This window comes from Octopus bimaculoides, chromosome 5 (assembly GCF_046866305.1).
Source record: "Octopus bimaculoides isolate indiv1 chromosome 5, ASM4686630v1, whole genome shotgun sequence".
NCBI lineage: Eukaryota > Metazoa > Mollusca > Cephalopoda > Octopoda > Octopodidae > Octopus > Octopus bimaculoides.
The window spans coordinates 97,126,072-97,151,240 of record NC_142932.1 but is presented as its reverse complement, the minus strand read 5'-3'; the positions used below and the strand labels follow the sequence as shown (position 1 = coordinate 97,151,240).

General features: G+C 38.3%; 1 protein-coding gene across 1 annotated transcript in view; it reads left to right on the top strand.

The window, feature by feature from the left end:
• Positions 1 to 25,169, top strand: part of LOC106882711 (uncharacterized) — an 82,119-nt gene that overhangs the window by 30,533 nt on the left and 26,417 nt on the right. Inside the window, exons 8-11 of the mRNA XM_014933474.3 lie at positions 7,465 to 7,656; positions 8,495 to 8,870; positions 20,189 to 20,605; positions 23,074 to 23,140. Coding sequence (XP_014788960.2) covers positions 7,465 to 7,656; positions 8,495 to 8,870; positions 20,189 to 20,605; positions 23,074 to 23,140 — 1,052 coding nt within the window. The remainder of the gene's footprint in view (positions 1 to 7,464; positions 7,657 to 8,494; positions 8,871 to 20,188; positions 20,606 to 23,073; positions 23,141 to 25,169) is intronic.

Sequence of the window (25,169 nt, the reverse complement as noted above, 5' to 3'; positions counted from 1 at the left end):
TATACATGTATATGTACACGTATATGCATAGATATATATATATATTGTTGTACTTGGGGATGGTCATATTGCCAGTTTAGCCAATAAAAACACACGCACTGTATATTTGGTGTTAATTTTTTTTTTTTTTTTTTTTTTTCAGCTTTATATTACATTAATCTTAATCTTAATCTTATTTCGGCCAGAGTTCTTTCGTCACACTTCTGTGACCTCATCAGTGGTCCTTTGTTTCCTTCTTTCTTATGTGTGTCTCACCTTGCTAACTATCAGCCATTTTGTATTTTGTATTCCTATTGTATGTGTCTACGCATGCGTGTCCTTCAATGTGTCTGTGTCTTTTGTAAGTGCATGTGTGTATGGGGAGTGTCTGTATCACCTATATTCTCTGTTAATACGTGTTCATTTGTATTAGTTTTTATTTATTTATATGTTCATGTGTGTGTGTGTGTGTTTTTTTTTTTTTTTTTTTTTTAATGTGTTTAATTAAATTTTGTTAACGTATGTAGTATTTAATTCCATTTGTTTATCTATGTATTGTATTATACTTTGTTCCTATTATTGTTTTATGGGTAACATGTTGTCAGATGTTAGTTGTCAGATGTTAGGTTTGTTAGTGGCGTATGTTAGTGTTCCATTCTAGTTTCCTATTCAGGCTAGGTTTCCCTTCTATTATGTGTGTAGCTTCAGTAATTTGTCTAAGTGCTGCATCACTGCTATGTGTAGATAAGATTTTAATTTCTATGTTGTTGATTGAGCCTCCATGTTCTTGCTCAGCGTGCTGGTACAGAACTGATGAGTTCTTCCCTTCCTTAAGTTCCCTCCAATGTTCGTTTGCCCGCTCCCCTATACTCCTTGCTGTTTCGCCTACATATGTCGTTGTCTTATTTCTGCATCGTCCCTCTGTACATCTTATACTATAGACCACATTTCTGGTTTTGCAGTTCGTTTGTGGGCTAAATCTACATACGATACAGTTCCTATCAGTGCAGGGGGTTCTACTGAAAGGGTATGTTCTACTGATAAGGGATTTGATCGGGTTGCCTGGCCTTTCAACAACCTTAATTCTTAGCTTAAGTTTGTCTAGGGCCCTTCTAAAGCGGTACGCCAGTTCGCCTCTAGGGGTGGTGTCGACGAACATGACGCTTTGGTACTTGTGGCTATTGTACCATGAGCTTGCCTTCCCTATTTTCTTCTTAGTTCTTTCTATGGTGTTCCATGATTTGCTCCTATAGAGTGGGCAAATCCCATTCCTATCGTTGCGTTTGATTGTTTCAAACTTCTTCATAGCTCCTTTGTAAACCCTGATCCTTTCTTTATGGCTGTAACCCGAGAACTGCATGCGGTGGACGAAATGTTGTATATGTCTCTTTAATTCAGCCAACAAAATAAGCGTAGACGCATTCTATTAAAAGAAATTAGAGGCATCACCACACGAACAGAGAGAACCACACTTATGAATATAATACACGCAGAGAATACATATGTCATACGCCAGTGCAATATACACTTTAGAAAGAAAATCTCGTGGTTAAAAAGTGAACAGCAATACAAACTCGCAAAAGAAGAGAAAGAGGGATACCCAGAAACAATAAACGGAATTGTTATGGCAGAGGTCCCTCTACCAGCAGAGTTCAACAGAGACAACGAAGCCAACATCTATGGGGGAATAACAACAGACCCAGATGAAAAATCGCTACTTCAACTACCACCGAAATATGCGATATATCACAAGGTTAACCCCATCCAATGCCTCTCCGAAATCGAAAAGTCGTTCACAAAAATACGTTGGAATTTAAACATGTACAACAACAACAACAGCAACAACACGAGCGACAACAACAACAACAACAATAACCGCAGCAACAACACGAATGACAACAACAACAACAGCAACAACACGAATGACAACAACAACAATAACCGCAGCAACAACACGAATGACAACAACAACAACAGCAACAACACGAATGACAACAACAACAATAACCGCAGCAACAACATGAATGACGACAATCACAACAACAACAATACCAACGATAACCGCAGCAACAACAACATGGATGAAAACAATCACGACAACAACAATACCAACAATAACCACAGCAGCAGCAACAACAACAGCCGTAGCAACAAAAACAACTGCAACCCCATGAACACCAACAGCAACAACAACAACAGCAAAAACGAACACATGAGGACAAGCAATAGAAACAAAAACAATAACAGAAAAAAAATCGAATACAACAGCAACAATAACAGGGAGAACGGACACGCAGACACAGATAACCATAGGCACAAGAACACAGACAAAGGTAAGGCCATGGGGGTCAAGAGGGAGAATAAAGCTGAATGCAACAGAATTCTTGGACAGGGAGTCAGCAGACCTAAAACAGAAAACACTAGATGGGATGGTAACAATGACGGTGGTGGTGGTGGTGGTGGTGGTGGTAGTGACAGTAACAATAGTAGTGGTAGGAATAACAGGATGAATGGGAGTAGCAATAACGGCAGTAATAGTAGTGGTAGTTACGAAGAAGACAACCCCAGAGGGGCCAACAACAGGAATACTAGCCTCCTTGACACTCAATTCTTCAACATACATGACAAAACTTATGATATGAGCCGGGTATACCCGACAACATTACCCTTTAACAAAAGAGTCTGCATCCCTAAACATACTCATGACCACATGGAAGCACAGTTCACTATAGCTAGGACAAAACTTAGACAGATTTTAGAATTATACACTAAGAGACAGAGACAGAATAAGACAGAGGCCCAACAACTTGGGAATATACCTGCAAGTGGCCTACACAAGCTCATGCAGCGCACGAAAAAGGGAGAAGTGGTATGCCTTCCCACAGATAAGTCCGGCAGAATGTCAATAGACAGCCTGCCGAACTATATCCAGGCAATGCAACCTCACATCGCCAATACGAAGGTAACAACCTTACAGGCGCATGAGGAAAGAGAAAAAGTCCTCAATGCCCACATGATGATGTGGACAATTGTCCTTAGACCCCAGAAGCGCACAGCCAACAACTTCCAAGCCTGGAACAATGATATCCCGACGCTGTATGGGCTCCGTAAGGACCACAAAGTAACAACTAATCCTGTAGTGGGACCACCAACAAGACCAGTCTGTGGAGCGAATGTCGCTAGTAACTACAGGATCTCCTACTTCCTCTCAATGATCATACGCCCCATAATCCAGATGTCACCTGATGTCTGTGACAGCACGGAAGATCTCCTCAGCAGGATCAACGACTGCAACAACACTTGCAACCTGACAGGGTGTATAGTGGGTAGCATGGATGTGGTATCACTATACCCATCTATCGACGTGGATTTTGCAGTGGAAAAGTGCGTGGAAATGATCAACGAGAGCGAAGTAGAGTTCCAAAAAGTCAACACAGAAGAACTGGGCCTCCTACTTAGATTGACATATGACGATGCATATCTAGATAGATACGACCTTAGAGATTTCTGCCCTAGTAGACGTCTAAGAGGTAGACCACCCACAATTACCTCTATGGCTAGGAAGACCCCTATAGAGAGATGGAGTGGATGGACCAGAGCCATACGGACCCCCACTAATATCCACCAGGTAAAGAAAATGATCGCACATGCACTAGGAGCTAGTATAAAGGTCACCCTAAAAGGCCACACCTTTAAATTTAACAACAAATTATATGCCCAGGACGAGGGGGCAGCCATCGGGGTTAGTATCGCCGGTGATGTGGCCAATCTTTTCATGGTATGGTGGGACAGAAGGCTTAAGGAACGCCTGACACAGAACTCCATACTCGTGAATGTGTACTCTCGATATGTCGATGATATCAACTTAGTGGTAAAGACACCCCCACAAGAGAGTACCCCTCAAATAGAAATAGAAACTAAGACTATGGAGAGCATCCAGCGAATAGCTAACTCCATCCACCAGAGTATTAGAGTTACGATAGACTACCCTACTAAACACCCTAACCATAGATTACCTGTATTAGATACTGAACTCTGGCTAGAAACTAAGAACAATAAAACCAGAATCCTCCATTCACACTATACAAAACCTATGGCCTCCAAGTACCTGACCCACCGGAACTCGGCTATTGCGGACAATGCCAAATTCAACATATTGATGGCAGACCTCGTCAGAGTAATGCGAAATGTCTCCTGCATGTGCGACCCTACAGAATTAAAGAGACATATACAACATTTCGTCCACCGCATGCAGTTCTCGGGTTACAGCCATAAAGAAAGGATCAGGGTTTACAAAGGAGCTATGAAGAAGTTTGAAACAATCAAACGCAACGATAGGAATGGGATTTGCCCACTCTATAGGAGCAAATCATGGAACACCATAGAAAGAACTAAGAAGAAAATAGGGAAGGCAAGCTCATGGTACAATAGCCACAAGTACCAAAGCGTCATGTTCGTCGACACCACCCCTAGAGGCGAACTGGCGTACCGCTTTAGAAGGGCCCTAGACAAACTTAAGCTAAGAATTAAGGTTGTTGAAAGGCCAGGCAACCCGATCAAATCCCTTATCAGTAGAACATACCCTTTCAGTAGAACCCCCTGCACTGATAGGAACTGTATCGTATGTAGATTTAGCCCACAAACGAACTGCAAAACCAGAAATGTGGTCTATAGTATAAGATGTACAGAGGGACGATGCAGAAATAAGACAACGACATATGTAGGCGAAACAGCAAGGAGTATAGGGGAGCGGGCAAACGAACATTGGAGGGAACTTAAGGAAGGGAAGAACTCATCAGTTCTGTACCAGCATGCTGAGCAAGAACATGGAGGCTCAATCAACAACATAGAAATTAAAATCTTATCTACACATAGCAGTGATGCAGCACTTAGACAAATTACTGAAGCTACACACATAATAGAAGGGAAACCTAGCCTGAATAGGAAACTAGAATGGAACACTAACATACGCCACTAACAAACCTAACATCTGACAACTAACATCTGACAACATGTTACCCATAAAACAATAATAGGAACAAAGTATAATACAATACATAGATAAACAAATGGAATTAAATACTACATACGTTAACAAAATTTAATTAAACACATTAAAAAAAAAAAAAAAAAAAAAACACACACACACACACACACACACACACACATGAACATATAAATAAATAAAAACTAATACAAATGAACACGTATTAACAGAGAATATAGGTGATACAGACACTCCCCATACACACATGCACTTACAAAAGACACAGACACATTGAAGGACACGCATGCGTAGACACATACAATAGGAATACAAAATACAAAATGGCTGATAGTTAGCAAGGTGAGACACACATAAGAAAGAAGGAAACAAAGGACCACTGATGAGGTCACAGAAGTGTGACGAAAGAACTCTGGCCGAAATAAGATTAAGATTAAGATTAATGTAATATAAAGCTGAAAAAAAAAAAAAAAAATTAACACCAAATATACAGTGCGTGTGTTTTTATTGGCTAAACTGGCAATATGACCATCCCCAAGTACAACAACATCTGTTTCAACACACGATTTCACATAAAAAATCTTGCAAAACAAATATATATATATATAGATATAGATCTATATGCATACATGTATATGTATACACATGTGTAGATGTATATATATATATAGATGTACATGTAATATGTACACATATATACATATATATACATATATATACATGCATACAGATATCTATACATATATACACCCATCACACACACATACATATGCACACAAACACACACATTAGTCATTTGTTTTCTTATCCAAAACTACGTCAAAAATACTGAATGGATCTTTATGAAATTTGGAAATTATATTCTTTGCATAACGGCCATAACTCCCATGAAAATTCATATATTTTTGATGTTGATGAAATTTTAACCCGAACATAACAGATGAGCATTATTTGTAATTCAACAGTACAACAGTGTAAGACTACCCTTTCAGATATACTTTCATTGTGATTTCTGCAATGTGGTGCATAAATTGTCAAGTAAATGAGATGCATCTTTGCCTCCACTGATTCACTTGCAAAGTGTTGAGTAAAATTATTTTGTTGCAGACATCCTTTGGGTCTTTTTATTATCACTACGACACACATAGTCCCCAGTTGGTAACATTGATTTCAAGGCCCTCCTAGATGAGAGACTGGCATTCCACTTAATGTCTATGTTCCATGCTGGCATGGATTGGAGAGTTATTAATGTAGAAATATGGTATCGTAGCTACTAACAGTTGAGGGTTGCGTAGTCTAGACGGCGTTTTTAGATTTCATTATTCTCTTTAACCCGGGCAAAGCCGGGTATTTCTGCTACTATTATATATATTGATTAATGAGAGAGATGGAATATACAAGAATTTTTATTAATCACTGCAGCAATTGTTTCAACCCATCTAACATTGATCCCTCACAGGTGGGAATGTGTGTGTGTGTTGATAACACCTAGAAGATGCTTCTTTTCCATTCTCCAAAGTGAACGAAGCTTTGACCAGGAGAAACAGATGCCATCGGACGTATCCAAGAGTCATCAAGTGTTTTGACCCTGAACCATAACACCCTTCCATTGGTGGATAAGTAGAAGTGGCCAAATCACTGCTCATCATCTCTTCCTGGCTTCCAGCTTAACTCCTCTCTCTCTTGCTTTATAACCAGCAAGAGGCTCTTTCTGTTGCCTCTCCCAGTCTGTGCACAGACACCCTTTGCTCTTTTCCTCTCATTCCAGTGGCCATAAGCATCCTCCACACCAATAGGGCAGGGAATCCCCTACAGCCAATCTCAACTTAGAAAAGCCATGACTGCCATCCCTTCTTCCTGTAATCCTGCAGAAGGCTCTCATACTTGGCATGCTTCAATTCGAAGGCTTGGTCACACCCTTCTTCCCAGGATTATTTTCTTAGTCTTTCCAGGCCATAGAACTACATCTGGCCTCAGGGTTGTATGCATGACCTGAGGAAAGTCCAGTCTCTCATTCAGATCCACTTTCATATCTCATGGTTGGGATTCATATAGTAAGCTTTGTGTCTTTTTTGCTGTCTTCACTGGCTTTTCTCCTTTCATGAACTTAATTGCTTCTGTTGATTTCCCCTGATGATGATGTTTCTTGAACCTTTCCTCTTCTAGGGAGTGAGTGTGTTGCAAGCACCTTGTCATGGCAATATATGTATAATTGGTGTATCTAAGTGCATATGGTGTGTTTATATATGTCTATATACATATGTTCAAAGACGTCTGCACTTAGTTGTATTTGTAATTTTAAAAAACTGTCCAGTAAACAACCATGATTGTTTCTAAAGATTCATCACCACTTTATCATCATTATAATTATCTTCTATCTGGCTTATACAGGATCCTCACACCATACATATATTGTATAATTTTATTATTCATATATACAGATGAGGATAAGATTTCATCTATTTCTTTTCTTTTTGTAGTGATACACATCTAAATGAAGACCAATTATTTGCTGTAAAGCATATTCCTTGCAAATGTACAGACGCTAGGCCTCCATTTGTTATAATTGGTTCTTTTGGCACAGGTAAAACCGAAACATTATTTTCTTCAATCACGAAAATTGTGGAAAATAATTCTACTGCAAAAATCCTTATCTGTACACATACAAACGGGTAAGATTTTTTACTCACTGTTAACTTCAAATTTATGTTTGTTACTTATCTTTATGTATTTTTCATAAGCAAGTCTTCTGTTTCGTGTGATTTCATTGTATGAATCAACAACCATATAGTTATATGTAACTTCATTCAAAAATTTTTCAGGGATTTCAACACCAAATTACTGGAAAACACATTAATATATTTTAAATGAATTTTCTCATCTATATAAGTAGGCAAGAGCCCAAAATGAGAAAATATAATATGAGAAACCACCAGCTAGGTTGGGCTAGAGCTCTCCCATCATCTTCTACGCATTCACAATAACTGTCAACTGCGTGACTGAGCAGGGCTTTTCCAGCATTATGTATTGCTAGTCATTTCAGTCCTTTGCTACTTCCACTGTGAAGCTCAGATTCTTGAAATCAGTCCTCACTACTTCACCATATGTTCTTCTGTTGTGTTACTATCACTCAGCTGATAGTTGATCCAAGAAATTTTAACTAGCAGCTGAAAATTCATTTAAAATATATTAATGTTTCTCATATTATATTTTCTATTTAAATTATATAATTTTAATTATCATGTCATTTTCAGAAATGTTTAACTTGTCCTCATACTTAATTGTATGTAGCCTGTCACCAACTCTCCTTCATCTTTATATTACTTGTTTGTCCTACCTGTACATCTTTGTGCCTTGTTTAACATATTTTATTGTATCTTTAAGTAGTTGTGTCTAATAAAGAATATGTTTATCATCATCATCATCATCATACAAATTAAATATTGTCTATTAGAATAAATTTTCTTTCTCAAACTTCATCCATTTCCTTTGTTTTTCTTATTGTAACAGTGCTGCTGATATGTTTATCATCAAACAACTACATAAATTCCTATCCAGAAACAAAAAAACACTCTACCTGAAACGTTTATATCATGACAAAAGGAGATGGGAAACTATTGACCCAGTGGTACAAAAATATGTTATTTTCCCATCAAAAAATCAATTAAAATCTGACATGGTTGACCCTCAGTCTATGCAGATATTAGTAACCACTATGGAAATGTGTCATTGTTTGATGACAATGGAAATTCAAGGTTGTTTCAGTCATATTTTTGTTGATGAAGCTGCACAAGTTTTTGAGAGTATGGTTCTGATACCACTGAGTTTAGCTTCTGAGAAGACATGTGTAGTGCTATGTGGAGATCCTAATCAACTAGGACCAGAGGTAAATTTCAATTACTATTTTATTTTGACTTGAGTTACATTCTTCTCCCATATTAGTTATTATTTAAATGCATTTTTGCATAAATGAATATTATAGCCACCAATATCTAAAAGAAATTGTGTGTTGCTAAGTACTTATCATGTAAGCATATTTCTAATCCTGTATTTCTCATTCATGTATCATGTTTTCTATATATATCAGGATTGTATTTTCTAGAAGCATTTTTTCCAGGAATGTAAGATAATGGTATTATTTATAGCTAGTATCACTTTATTTTATGACAAAAATTAAATGAAATCTTTCCTTGAAAACAAAATTCAGTTTTTTGCAAGTTTGTATTATATGCAATCTAAATGAGACATCATTTAGTTGACATTATCAACTGCCATTACCCCAATATGAAATTAATTGTACTGCTATGTACTATATTTGAAAACAATTTTTTTTATTGCTTCATCAAGAAATAAGGGCTGTGCTCATGACACATTACAGGACTGCCAATACTGGTGGGAAAGATAGAGGAAATTATCCTCAAACTAGAGATCTGGCCCATCTGGAGAACTTCCTTTCTGGCCCAATTTGAAGTGAACTTCCTCTCTGGCTTGGTTTGAGGAGAATTTCCTTTTGTTTTACATTAGGGTGAACTTTGCTAAATGTACACAATTTTCTTGGTGATGGTGTTGAACTAGGTGAAGGATTAAGTCTACCATATATGAAGGCCAAAGTGAGATTTGAACTTAAAATTCAAAGATCCAGGACAAATACTGCATGGTTTCATATGCCATATGCTCTAATACCTTGGTTCCTAAAGTTGGCAGTACCCCCCACACCCTGAGGACAGTGGAAAGATCCATGGAGGTGTTGAAGAAAATAAGGGCAATGGATGGCAGTGTCCTCTTCTATTTTTCAACGGTACACTCAGGTTTAGAAAGTAGTGCTTAAAAATCAATCTGCAAAATGTTGTTTTAAGAAAACTAACTTTAAGCAAGAACACAACCTAAATAAACCCAAAAGTTTACCAGTGAAGCTGGTCCTAAAATTCCCAAGAGAATTCTCTAAAAAGACAAACACACACACACACATAAATGCATACACATAAACATGTATATATATGAATATCTGAATACATATACCTGTGTGTTTGTGTACATACAAATATATGTGGCTATATATATATATATATTTATTTATTTATTTATATATACACTAGCAGAAAGACCGCCCACCAGGCAGTTTTCTGCTAGCCTCATGATAATATTTTCACATTATTTCTTTGTATAATAGTGCTCACTTGCTTAGTAAATATTGCTTTCATTATTTTATCACAGTCATAATCTTTCTTTTTTTAAACAAACATCACAGTAGTCCAACAACAGAGGAAGAAGCAGTTTGTCAATTTTACATTCCCCTCAAAGCAACATAGAGATTTCAATTCAGCAGCCTATCTGTAAGCTTTGGAGTATGTGTGTGAGAGAGAACATTGCTAACAATGAATGAAATAAACATGAAATTTTTAAAAAACGTTTAAATAAAAGGGCATTACTACAGATGTATATGCCCCTGACTTTGTTATCTCATAGCATCCAAAAAAAAATGGATACTTTTTAACAAAATTTTCTACAAATACTGCTTAGATGTTGTGGCTTCAGAGTATATAGGGATTTATGGGAAAGAATTTTTCTGAGTGGGTGGAGAGAGAAGTTTCACAAAATTTTAATGAAAATTTATTAAAATCCCTTTCAAACAGCATAGATTATGATTATAAAGAAACTTGTGGGGAAAATTTTTTCAGGGATTTCCCCCATTTTTTTAAGCCACAGCCTTCAACATGATGGGGTTGGTGGTGGTGGAATCTTTGTATGGAAAAAGTTTTGGAAACTCTTTTTTTTTTAAACCCCTCCCACCATCATCACACTCCAAACCTATTTTGGCCAATGTTTTTTATTGCACTTCAAAACCGTGGGAAGAGCATTTTGTGTAAAAAAAAAAAAATGTTAATATTTTCAGAGGGAAAAGTGAGTGATTTAAGGGTGATTTGGCTGTTGTTTCTAGCCCATCCAAAGACAACCCTCCTCGTTTCTTTATCACTCTTGCATGTATTGATGTTTTTCAATATGTTTTCCCCAATAAATACATTTATCATCATCATCATCATCATCATCATTTAACGTCCACTTTCCATGCTAGCATGGGTTGGACGATTTGACTGAGGACTGGTGAAACCAGATGGCTACACCAGGCTCCAATCTGATTTGGCAGAGTTTCTACAGCTGGATGCCCTTCCTAACGCCAACCACTCAGAGAGTGTAGTGGGTGCTTTTTACGTGTCACCCGCACGAAGGCCAGTCAGGCGGTACTGGCAACGGCCACGCTCAAAATGGTGTATTTTATGTGCCACCCGCACAAGAGCCAGTCCAGGGGCACTGGCAACGATCTTGCTCAAAAGTCCTTATATATGCCATGGGCACAAGTGCCAGAAAGGCAACGCTGGGCACAGGTGCCATCACGATTTCACTTTCGATTGCCACAGTAAGTCTTCGCAAGCTGAGTTTCGTGACAACGTTGGCATGGGTGCCAGTCGTCGAATTTAGTTTGGTTTCGATTTCACTTGCCTCAACAGGTCTTCGCAAGCGGAGTTTAGTGTCCAATGAAGAAAAGGTACGCATAAGTGGGTTGGCTACACCCGTGGCAGAGGCCTTGAATTTAGGTCTCACTTGGCTTGCCGGGTCTTCTCACACACAGCATATTTCCAAAGGGCTCGGTCAGAAGTCATCGCCTCACCACCTCAGCCCAGGTCTTCCTGGGCCTACCTCTTCCACAGGTTCCCTCAACCACTAGGGTGTGGCACTTTTTCATGCAGCTATCCTCGTCCATTCTCGCCACATGTCCATACCAGCGCAATCGTCTCTCTTGCACACCATAACTGATGCTTCTTATGTTCAACTTTGCTCTCAAGATACTTACACTCTGTCAAGTATGCACACTGACATTACTCATCCATCGAAGCATACTGGCTTCATTCCTTGCGAGCTTATGCATGTCTTCAGCAGTCACGGCCCATGTTTTACTGCCATGTAGCATGGCTGTTCATACACATGCGTCATACAGTCTGCCTTTTACTCTGAGAGAGAGACCCTTTGTCACCAGCAGAGGTAAGAGCTCTCTGAACTTTGCCCAGGCTATTCTTATTCTAGCAGCTACACTTTCAGAGCACCCTCCGCCACTACTAACTTGGTCACCAAGATAGCGGAAGCTATCAACCACTTCTAGTTTTTCTCCCTGGAATGTGGTAGAAGTTGTTTTCTGCACATTTACAGTGTTTATAGCTCCTGAACATCTGCTACAAACAAAAACTAACTTCCTAGTTAACCTTCCTTTGATATTGCTGCACCTTTTAATGTAAAAACATTATTTATTGAATGAAAATTTTTGAATGCGGGATAGCTGTGAGAAGAGCCTAGAAAGTTGGGTAATTACTATTAGAAGACAAGAAGAAAAAAATGTTACCGACAAGTACTTGAAACTTGCACCTTATTCACAGTTTCCAAACATTCTATACCACTAAGCCAATATATACACAAACACGTTGCATGAGCAGCTTCAACAATGACACACACACACACACACACACATATACACAAATGAAAGGCGATGAATGTTTGTGTGCTCACTGACAAAACTTCATGCTGCATCACTTATGAAGTCAGTGAATAGGTTGCAGTTTCAAAGCGGCGAAAATATTTTGACACAAACGAAATTTTAATGTTGAAATGAAACTAGTAATACTTAAATACAGAGGTCCCTTAATGGTACTACTTAAATACAGGTGTTATGCACAAAACATTTTAAACGTATACTGTGTGGATGTGTAATGACACCTTAGCCGAAACCCTAACCCTAAAAACTAACCCTCTCCTTCATAGATGCATCGGGACCTCTGTATTTAAGCAGGACTTCTGTATTTAAGTAGTGCCATGAAACTAACGGTTTTTGTGTGTTCTTGAATAGCTTACAAACATCTTCTATGCTGCAATTGTTCTTGTTTCAGCACATGATCTCAGATCAAGTTACTTACTATGCAAGTACATCTTCGTAATTTTTAAAAATCACTGTGGATAAATGCCAGCAATGACCTTCTTAGGCTCTCCAATATTTTAATTTCTAAACAGAAACAATCGGAGGTAGGAATGGGGTTGCAAAAAATTCATAATTTTTCAAATTTTCTTACCAACTGGTTTGCAATACCAACTTCAGGAAACCTGCCTGTCACTTAGTCACCTACCGATCTGGCAGACACTCTAGCCAAATCAACTACATCCTCGCCAGAAATAGAGAAAGAGGGCGGCTTATAAATGCCAAAACCTTCCCTGGCGAAGAATGTACCCCTCAACACAGATTAGTAGTTAGCGACTTCGGGATCAAGGCAAAATGGGTGCCCAGAAGTAGACCGGCTTGGAGGAGAAGGGTGTGGAAGCTTAAAGACCCTGCAAATGGATGGAGATTTAGAGACATGTTACTCGAAGCATTTGACAAAACAGAAGGGGATATAGCATCATACAACGTGGAAGACAATTGGAGATTTCTGTGGGACAACCTGCTGAGAGCCACCGACCAGATCTGTGGCTGGTGTAAAGTCCCCTCTCAACCCAGAGTAACGTAGTGGTGGAGCAAGGAGGTAGACAGGGCTATTAGACAAAAGAAACAGGCTTGGAAGGACTGGAAGAACGGTGGTAGCAGGGAATTGTACCAGACTGCCAGAAGGGAAGCTAGGCGACAGGTTTATTTAGCCAGAGGGGAAGCAGATAAGAAAAAATTTGCCAATGTTCTGCGCCATGAGGACCAAAGACTCGAGGTATTTCGTGTTGCAAGACAGTGTAAGAGAGAGAATAGTGATGTCGTAGGATAGAAATGTGTTCGCATGGATGATGGTACGCTTGCACTAAATGAGGCTGCAAAGAAAGGGGTCTGGAGATACCACTATGATAGATTGCTCAATAAAGAGAATGAATGGGAGAAAGAGAGTCTGCCGTATGTCGACCCAACAGAGGGACCAGCTATCCGAGTTGACAGTACCATGGCAGATAAAGCAATTAAGAGTATGAAGACAGGGAAAGCCCCCGGCCCATCAGGAATCACTGCAGAGATGCTCAAAATATCTGGCAGTGTCGGCTATAGCCTAGTCACCCGTATTGCAAACCAGGTGATACACGAAGGAGTCATACCCAATAACTGGTGTAGCAGCACCATAGTCAACTGCTACAAAGGTAAAGGTGACGCTTTAGATACAAATAATTACAGAGGCATCAAGCTGTTAGATCAGGTAATGAAAGTCACGGAGAGGGTCATAGCCCAACTAATTAGGGAGCGAATCAATTTAGAGGAGATGCAGTTTGGGTTTGTGCCATGTTCATAATTTTTACTAGGAGACAGATGATATTGATTGGTCCTATATCCTCATCTGACCATTACCCAGGAGCTAACTCCTGATTTGTTTTCATCCACCTTCATTCCAAGGTTGAAGCCAGTGGCTACTGACAGGTTGCCACCAAGTCGGCCAAGAAATCCTATCTTCCCCAGTTTTTAAAGGAGAGTGTTACTTCTTGTAGAAGGACTACCAACCAAAGCTCACGAGTTCTGTCTACCCATTTGAGATGGCCATTGACTCTCCTGAGTTCCTCTGCCCTTTGTTGGGTTTTGTTTTTCATCCCATAGAGTATCCAAACTTCACCCTCCTCACCAAGCAAGCTTAGTGGGGTTGCCAACCGCCTGACCATGTGATGGTTGCACTCCAACGCGTTAATCATTATCACTTATTATTTACTTATTTATTATTATCATCCCTACTTCTACTACTTTCCCTTCCACCATGTTTACCTATTATTATCATTGCCATTATTGCTAACACCATTATTATTTCTATTATTTGTTGGCATTGTTGTCAGTGGTGGTGGTAGCTCTGTTGTAATATGTGTTGTTATTGTGAGTTGTCACTGTCATAGTAGTTAACATTTTGTCATTCAAGTAATATTCTTATCTTCTGTAGGCTCAGTGGCACTGCTGCTGTCATTGCCTCTATTGCTGTTTTTCAGTGACTGTCCCTGTTCTTCTCTTCTGGTCCTGTTGTAACTGCCTTCTGTAGTCCTGATGGCTCTGTTCCTGACATCATCATTGCTATTTTTTGAGTTGTTGATTCTGATTTTGTCTTCGCTACTTTCTTTAGCCACCTAGGGATGGCAGATATCAGCCTGTTAGTTTAGTTGCTGCTGTCACTGTCACCCTATATAGAAGGGCGAGGATGCTTGACTAGTGTTGTGGTATATTGGTATATGGGGGTGGTGTAAGGGGTTTCATGTAGGAGCAAAGACAGGTTGGACAGAACATAGCTAGCCAAAATATAGAAACACATTTACATGTATTAACATCAATATATTTATATAGATGACTATTCCATAAGCATCTCAAAGTTTTATTATTATTTTTATTAAGGCAATGAGCTGGCAGAATTGTTAGCATGCTGGGCAAAATGCTTAGCAGCATTTTGTCCGTCCTTACATTCTGAGTTCAAATTCTGCTGAGGTGAAGTTTGCATTTCATCCTTTTGGGGGTTGATGAAATAAGTACCAGTTGTGTACCATTACACAACTGGTACTTATAATTGACTAGTCCCTCCTCCTAAATTTCAGGCCTTGTGCCTTTAGTTGACAGGATTATTATTATTATTATTATTATCTTTTTCATGCTACTTTAGTTAGCAGGGATATTCTCTTGACATTTGGTGACAACAAATCTCAAGAATGTAGAATCTTTCACAGAATTCTTGCAGGGTGCTACTTTTCTGCAGGTCGATAATGCACATTTCAGTCCCAATATCCTTCTGCCTCTTAGGGAGCAGTTTGGTTGTTGTGCAAAGTAACCCAATTAGGAACAATTTTCATCTTTGCCTTCTGCAATCTCTTTATCTCTCTGACAAGGTTTTGATATTTCTCAATGTATATAGTATCCACTCCATTATCAAATCATATAGTATTACAAATTCCTAAACTGTGTTTTTTTTTGTTTTTTTTTCCTCTACAATTGTAATTGATCTCCTTTCTTCAAATAACATAGTCAGATTCTATATTGAAATCCCATGAAATTCTGTACTTTTTTATTCATCCTTACAACTTCTGGCTCATGGTCATACCACTTTTCTGTCATTTAGAATTGACTTTGCCATTTATTCTTCTAAGATTAATGAAGTGAATACCAATAAAGTGCATTGGTCAACTTCATTTGACCCCCCAAAAGTGTGGCCTTGTGCCTTATTATCATCATCATCATGGTGGCGAGCTGGCAGAGTTGTTAGCATGCTGGTTGAAATGCTTAGTGGTATTTTGTCCGTCTTCACATTCTGAGTTCAAATTCTGCCAAGATGATTGCGCTGGTATGGACATGTGGCAAGAATGGATGAGGAAAGCTGTGTGAAAAAGTGCCACACCCTAGCAGTTGAGGGAACCTGTGGAAGAGGTAGACCCAGGAAGACCTGGGATGAGGTGGTGAAGCACAACCTTCAAACCTTAGGCCTCACCGAGGCAATGACCAGTAACCGGGACCTTTGGAAATATGCAGTACGTGAGAAGACCCGGCAAGGCAAGTGAGAGCATAATCTGTGATCTCTGCCAGAAGTGTAGGCAGCTCACTAATCCGTATCTTTACTTCATTGGACACTAAAAACCCTGCTTGCGAAGACTTGTTGAGGCAAGTGAATTTGGAATTTGGAATTTGAATCTGAAATCAAAATCGAATCTGACGACTGGCACCCATGCCAACCTCTCCTTCAATTGACACTAAACTCTGCTTGTGAAGACCTGTTGGGACAAGTGAAATCGAAATTGTACCATACTCGATGACTGGTCACCGCGCCAGTGGAGCACTAACTGCACTGTCGAGCATGTTCATTGCCAGAGAGCTGTCTGGCTTCTGTGCTAGTGGCCCGTAAATAGCACCATTAGAGCGTAATCGTTACCACCGTTGCCTTCTAGCACTTGTGCTGGTGGCACGTTAGAAAATCATTCGAGTGAGGTCATTGCCAGTGCCACTGGACTGGCTCCCGTGCAGGTGGCACATAAAAAACACCTTTTGAGTATGGCCGTTTACCAGTACTGTGTGACTGGCCCTCGTGCCGGTGGCACATAAAAGCACCCACTACACTCTCAGAGTGGTTGGCGTTAGGAAGGGCATCTAACTGTAGAAACTCTGCCAGATCAGATTGGAGCCTGGTGCAGCCTTCTGGCTTGCCAGTCCTCAATCAAATCGTCCAACCCATGCTAGCATGGAAAGCAGATGTTAAATGATGATGATGATGATTATTATTATTATTATTATTATTATTATTATTATTAATATTATTATTTTTATTTTTATTATTTATTATTGTTGTTGTGGTTGTTATTCATCATCATCATCATCATCATCATCATCATCGTTTAACGTCCACTTTCCATGTTAGCATGGGTTGGACGATTTGACTGAGGACTGGTGCAACCGGATGGCTACACCAGGCTCCAATCTAATTTGGCAGAGTTTCTACAGCTGGATGCCCTTCCTAACGCCAACCACTCAGAGAGTGTAGTGGGTGCTTTTACGTGTCACCCGCACAAAAACGGCCACGCTCGAAATGGTGTCTTTTATGTGCCACCCGCACAAGAGCCAGTCCAGGGGCACTGGCAACGATCTCGCTCGAAAACCCTACAAAAGCCAGTCAGGCGGTACTGGCAACGGTCACGCTCAAGATGGTACATCTTATGTGTCACCCGCACAAGAGCCAGTCCAGGAGCACTGGCAACGATCTCACTTGGCTTGCCGGGTCTTCTCACGCACAGCACATTTCCAAAGGTCTCGGTCAGTAGTCATCACCTCGGTGAGGCCCAATGTTCGAAGGTCTTGCCTCACCACCTCAGCCCAGGTCTTCCTGGGCCTACCTCTTCCATGGGTTCCCTCAACCACTAGGGTGTGGCACTTTTTCACGCAGCTATCCTCATCCATTCTCACCACATGTCCAAACCAGCGCAATCGTCTCTCTTGCACACTACAACTGATGCTTCTTATGTTCAGCTTTTCTCTCAAGATACTTACACTCTGACGGGTATGCACATTGACATTACACATCCAGCAGAGCATACTGGCTTCATTCCTTGCGAGCTTACGCATGTCCTCAGCAGTCACAGCCCATGTTTCACTGCCATGTAGCATGGCTGTTCGTACACATGCGTCATACAGTCTGCCTTTTACTCTGAGTGAGAGTCCCTTTGTCGCCAGCAGAGGTAAGAGCTCTCTAAACTTTGCCCAGGCTATTCTTATTCTAGCAGCTACACTTTCAGCGCACCCACCCCCACTACTAACTTGGTCACCCAGATAGCGGAAGCTATCGACTACCTCTAGTTTTTCTCCCTGGAATGAGATAGAAGTTTTTTCCTGTTTGTTTACAGTGTTTATTGCACCTGAACATCTGCCACATACAAAAACTAACTTCGTAGTTAATCTGCCTTTGATATTGCTGCACCTCTTATGTGTCCATAGCTTGCACCGGGTACATCTTATAGAGTTACTACCTACTCCTTTTCTACATACTGAGCAGGGCCATCTACCTGAAGGGGTTTGTGTTTTATCTACCTTCCTACTTATTATTATTATTATTATTATTATTATTATTCAGTAGTTTTATTTTTATAACGTGCTTTCACTTCACTACCAAATGCAGCTCTGTGTGCCTTGGGTATGTGCTGTGGTTTGCTGTGATGTTCTTATGGTTACTGTATTGAAAGTGTTTTGCGTAGGATGTGTGCATTGCCTAGTAGTGCAATTTTCTGTATGTTATATATATTTGTAAGTCCTGGTGTTTTTGTTTTGTATTTGTCTGAATATTTTTTTATTATACCTAAGGCACCTACTATGATAGGAATTGCTTCTGTTTTTAGATTCCACATTCGAGTCTTTGTATTTTGAAAGTTTCTCCATTTCTTTTAGGGAAACGTTGTCATCTGCTGGTATTGATACATCAATTAGAAAGCATTTTTTTCCTTCATGATCTTTGACAATTATATCTGGTATATTGGCCTTAATTTCTCTATCTGTGTGTATTGGCATATCCCAGAGTATGGTTGCTTTCTCGTTTTCTGTGACCTTTTCTGGCGTGTGTTTATACCATCTTTTTTCTGTTGTTATTCCATAGTGTTGGCATAGCTTCCGGTGTATATAGGTCCCAGCTCTGTTGTGTCTGTGAATATATTCCTTCATTATTATTATTATTATTAATATTATTATCATTATCATTATTATTATTATTATTATCATTATTATTATTATTATTCACTGCACCCCCAAAATTGAGAGAGATTTAGTTTTGCATGTGGCATATTCTAGATAATTGTTTCAAATGGTACAAGGCCAGAAATTTTAGGATAGGAGATAGTCAATTGATTACAGTTATCCCTGTGCTCAACTGGTATTTGTTTTATTGACCCCAAGAGGATGAAAGGCAAAATTAACTTCAGCACACCAGAAGAAATACTGTTAGGCTTTGCTTCTGGTGTGCTAGTGATTCTGCTAACTCACCATCCTTCATATTCCAGATAACAATATCTTTTAGTTTCTACCATATCTGACATTATTGTTTGAGCAATCACTCTCATCCTTACATATTGAAATATGAATTCAAAAGTCAATGACCATATCCCAGATACTTTTTGTACTTTCTTCTATTGCTTATTTCACTTATTTTAGCTGTAAGCAAAATATGAATATTGATATCCTTCTTACTCATATTCCTAACCCATATTCTCTCCCTCAGATTATATGGGACATATATTAGCAATGAACAATATATATAATATATATATATATATATATATATAGCAATGAATCATTTACAGTACATAAAGAGAACCCATAAGCGAATGGGAAAATGGCTTGAATGTAATTTTTGGATGATTAATGTTATTTATGAAGAAGTTACATGTTAGCTAGCTAAGAAAGTAACCATGAAAGCTGACTATATTTGGAGTAAACATTTAATATGAAGAGGCAGTGCATGCTGGTTGCAAACATATTGTGAGTTGTTTCTATAAAATAACTTAGATGAGCTAATTTTAAGAAGACTTAGGAAGAAATAGTAAAGACAAGTTTAGGAAAAATTGTATCACATAAATTAGACAACCTAAGATCATGATACATTGCTGATGGTTTAAATCTATACTAACATGAAAAACAGTAAAATTGCTTATGATAATGACTATAATATTAACTTAAAATTGCTATCAACATTTACATTTTTGTTTTAGGTGCATAGTACTAATGTGGCAAAAGACCTGTTATCAATATCTATTGTGAAACGTCTCTTTGAATACTACAGAAAACAAGGGAAGAAAAATAAAGTGATGCAACACCCACCATACATTTTCCTGAAACAAAATTATCGTAGCTGTAAAGAAATTGTTAATTTCTTGGCTTATTCTTTCTATGGTCTTTCTCATGAGATGACTTCAAAAGTTGAAAATCCTGTAAGTGACATGAAAGCTTTGCAGTTTTACTCTGTAGAAGGCACTGCTGAAACTTTGCCCCAAAATATGTCATATTATAATAAGATGGAGGCTGAGAAAGTACGAACTATTGTGAAAGATGTGATGAAATCTTGGCCAGATGAAGAGGAAAAATTGTTGCCAGAAGAGATTTGTGTTGTTTCAAATGAACAGAATCAGGTAAAGATCCTACATTGTTTTTTGTGGGCAAAAAAGAATTGTATTTATTTGTGTATAATATGCACTGGTGTTTAATGTGCAAAACTGATTATGGGCAATGAAATACTGGAAAAAATATGTGTAATAATATGCCATGACATTTCTTTAGTTTAACGGTAAAAACAGAATTTAGCCAGGTTTACTATACTTGCTATATAAGATAAATTGAGAAATTTCATACTTTCTCAATAAAACAAAAGCAAATATGAAAGTAACTTTTGAACTTTATTTGTATAGGTATAAACATTTGTGTAAAGTTAACATTTTGGAAGTTATACAATCTGTGTTATTGATAAATGTATATGATGTTGTTTTTGAAAACTATTTATTTTCTCTAAAATAGCTGACAAACTCTACGTTTCTAAATAGAACATGTATCAGACAGTGAAATTTATAGGTGATATTTTAATGAAATCCTGAAATTCCTTCAACTTGTCTTCAAATTCTTCTGGCAGTTTTGTGCTTTGTGAGTTGGACTCCAGCCAAGACTAATTTCTAAGTTGTTAGGAATTTTAATTGTACTGACTTCAATGCTGGTCATACTGCATTATCACCTATTCACTAAGGTCTTCTAACTTCAGAAATGCTACAGATTTTTCTGTCTATCTTCTTCAACTTTGGCATGGACTAAATTTGAGATGGGTTTCATCATTTTTTTTTTTTTGTGCCCAGTATTTTATATGTAATTTGATGGAATATAAATCATGTAAATTTAGATCTATAAAAAAAAAGGAAAAGTAAAAAATGAGATAACTCTTTGTTTTCATCATAAGGTGCACCAAAATTTCAAAAGTTTCAAAATCTGGTGGGGAAAAGTGTATCTCGTATATGAATAATCATGGTAGTTAGTTCTTGAACTTCAAAGGAAATTATTATTTCTTTGATAATCTTCACAGGGTTACATTTTTGTATTCTGTAGTATTTGTTATAGTCTTTTGAACATATAGAAGAATGGGTTAATAATTCAGAAAGATCAAATTCAGATCTGATTGTTTTATATTCTGTTTCCTTCAGCAAGTAAGAACATTCTAACTGCATTATTTACCCACTTAACATATATACTTTTCACATAATTTATATACAGTATTTGAGAAAAACTAAGCATTTAGAATTATTTGGGGAACTGACTATCACTTAATGCAAACATTCTCATTTGTTGAATCAGTATAGTCTCAAAATAATAAATAATTCTATATCTTTTATTTATTCTGATAAAGCCTTGTTTGGTTTGTTATTATAAAATGCACCCACCCAGTGAAATAAAATATATTGGGCACAGGTATGGCTGTGTGGTAAGAATCTTGCTTCCCAACCACATGATTCTGGGTTCAGTCCCACTGCATGGCACCTTGGGTAAATGTCTTCTATGATAGCCTCAGTCCTACCAAAGCCTTGTGAAGGAATTTGGTAGGCAGAAACTGAAAGACTCCCCCCCCCCATATGTGTGTGTGTTTGTGTCTGTGTTTGTCCCCACCACCACCACCACTTGATAATTGGTGCTGGTGTGTTTACATCCCCATAACTTAATGGTTCATCAAAAGAGACCAATAGAATAAGTACCAGGCTTTAAAAGATAAGTACTGAGACCGATACATTTGACTAAAACATTCTCCAAGATGGTGCCCCTGCATGGCTGCAGTTTAGTGACTGAAACAAGTAAAAGATAAAAGATTAATATCACAGAGATTATAATAAGCGAATCACAAATTTGGCTAGAACATATGGTAGCACTCACTAGAAAACCAGACTAAAATACAGTATATCTGTCATACAGTATATCTGTCATACAGTATATATACTGTAGTTTGCAACTTTTAGTTGCCTTCCTTTCAACCGTTTCAAGAGACATTCTCAATTCATAGCTTTCCCTCAGGTATTGTGTAAGTCATGTGAAAAGTTGTAATATGAGTTATATTAATCTTATTAACAATTCTTTGGCTTAATATATGGTTTTTGATAAATTTACAAATGTGTTAAATCTCAGAACAGTGAGAGAGTCTCCATGTTCACTTGATCTGCAAAAAATAACAACCAAATTTCCCTCAAATTAGACTGCCATCTTCAAAAAAGGAAGATCTAATGGATATTGTAGTCTCCTAATGCTTAGGAAAAAATGGTGGGATAGTCATAGCTGGAATATCTTGATCTTAGGTCTACTCAGTTAAAGATGACCTGGTGCTAAACTACAACATGGACTATTGATCATTGTATTTGACAAGTTCATAATACTGGATCTTAATCAGTTTTCTGTTCACTTATTTTCTTACCTTAACCAGGAACACTGTATTACTAATAAACTCATCATTAACTGGCAATGACAATACAGCCTGCATTTCCTATTCTAATTACGATCATAAAATCAGATAAAATGAATGACTAGATCACATATCATTACAGTTATATCGTAAAAATTATTTATATTTTCATAGGTTAAGCTGATAAGAGAATACTTATTGAGAGAACGCATCAATATAAATAATGTTATCAGTGTGCAAGGTAAGCTATAATAAAATATAAGTAAGTACCTTTATCTTATCAAAATTACAAAGTTACATAAAAAGGTGAGTGGTTAACAATGGTGGTATGTTCACTGTGAGCTAAGTCTACGACCCAATCCAGACTTGTGCTGCAATTTCTGCTGTAAAACAGCTTTCAGAAAGAGATGCACTATCATGGTGATATTAGTTTGAGTTAATTTCATAGCAATAAACACCTCTATGGACATATACATTTTTGTATGCCCTTATCCTCATATTGTCAGATAAATTTGTTTGTTTTTAACTATTTATTTTAATCCTTATTTTTCCTTAACAATTTTAATAAATCAGTCATTGTTCATGATTTCTTTGCAATGTTCCACTAGCTTGTCAATCTTGATGGTAGAAATCACTGGGCCTTGACCTGAAGAATTCATTGAACCCATTGTACACTGGGTGTACAATGTACACTGACATTGCACTTCCAGCATTGTTGAACAAAATGCCTCACGGACTTTCAGAGAGTGACAGAAAAAGGTGATAATCCAAAGGTGCTATATCAAGAGGAAATGGTGGATGCAGTAGAACTTCCTAGCTGAATATTTTTTGTTGAATTAGTGATATTGGAATGAGCACAAGTTGTGTTGAAGAAGCATGCCATGTCATCAGTTGGATCATTTCAGCCTGATTGCCTCAGTGAACCAGTGCATTTGCTGGATGTAAAGCTCTGTATTGACTGTGTAGTTGTTTTCAAGCACTTCATGGTGAATTAACCCTTCCATCTCCCACCAAATGCATATGATTGCTTTGCTTGGACACAGCTCAGGACAAGCTTTATATTGACATAAGGACACTCTTTTTCATCTTCAGTGATGATGTGATAAAGAAATCTCTGTGTTCATAAGTAGCTTAGTGCTGAGTGAGCAAACTGGTGCCAAAAGCAGAGTGCCAGAGTTTGTCTCTTTCATTCAGAGCATGTGGCACCCATTCACCAAGCTTTTAGACTTTGCCTATTTAGTGAAGATAATGGACAATAGTATCGTGAAAGCACTCCATCTCCTGGGTCAGTTCCATAGAGGATTGGTACATTTCATTGTGAATGAGCTCCTTCAATCTATCCTCATTGAACTGAGCAAATCAACTTAACAGTAAATCTATGAGGTCAAATTTCCTCTCCTTGAAGCATGTAAACTATTTATGTGCACTTCTTTTAGTAATAAACACCTTCTACATATATACTACAAACTTCTTGAGTGACTTAGGAAGTTTTCGAACTTGAGTGAAAGTGAAGAGAAGCAGGTGTGGAAAATGGTCATTATTTTCCTGTCTGAAAAGATGTAAAATTCATTCAGATATCAGAAGCAATGAGCAAAAGTTGTAGAGGAAGAATAAAGCTACACGTTAATTCAAATACCATTGGAACAAAACGAATTTATCTGACAAACCAACATATGCCAGTGTATAATATATATATCATCATCATCATCATCGTTTAACGTCCGCTTTCCATGCTAGCATGGGTTGGACGATTTGACTGAGGACTGGTGAAACCGGATGGCAACACCAGGCTCCAATCTAATTTGGCAGAGTTTCTACAGCTGGATGCCCTTCCTAACGCCAACCACTCAAAGAGTGTAGTCTCAGAGAGTGTAGTATATATATATATTGATCATGGTGTGATATGCCACAAATTACGTGATCTTGGCATAGCTGGAAAACTTGGAGAGTGGTTACATGACTTTCTGAAAGATAGAAGTCAGGCAATAGTGGCTAATGGAGCCACCTCTATGAAAACACAAATAGTGAGCGGTGTTCCACACGGCACTGTCTTGTAAGCGAGTCCTAGCAAGAGCACTGCAGTCCCTCTTTCAGAGCTTCCTTGCAACTGGCAAACTTCCAAGAAAACTGAAGGAGGGTAAAACATGCCCTATTCATAAAGGAGGTAGCAGAGCGGAGGCCAAGAACTACAGACCTATCTCTCTGTCCTCGCACATCAGCAAGGTCATGGAATGAATAGTCAGAAGAAAACTAATCGCCTTCCTTGAAAA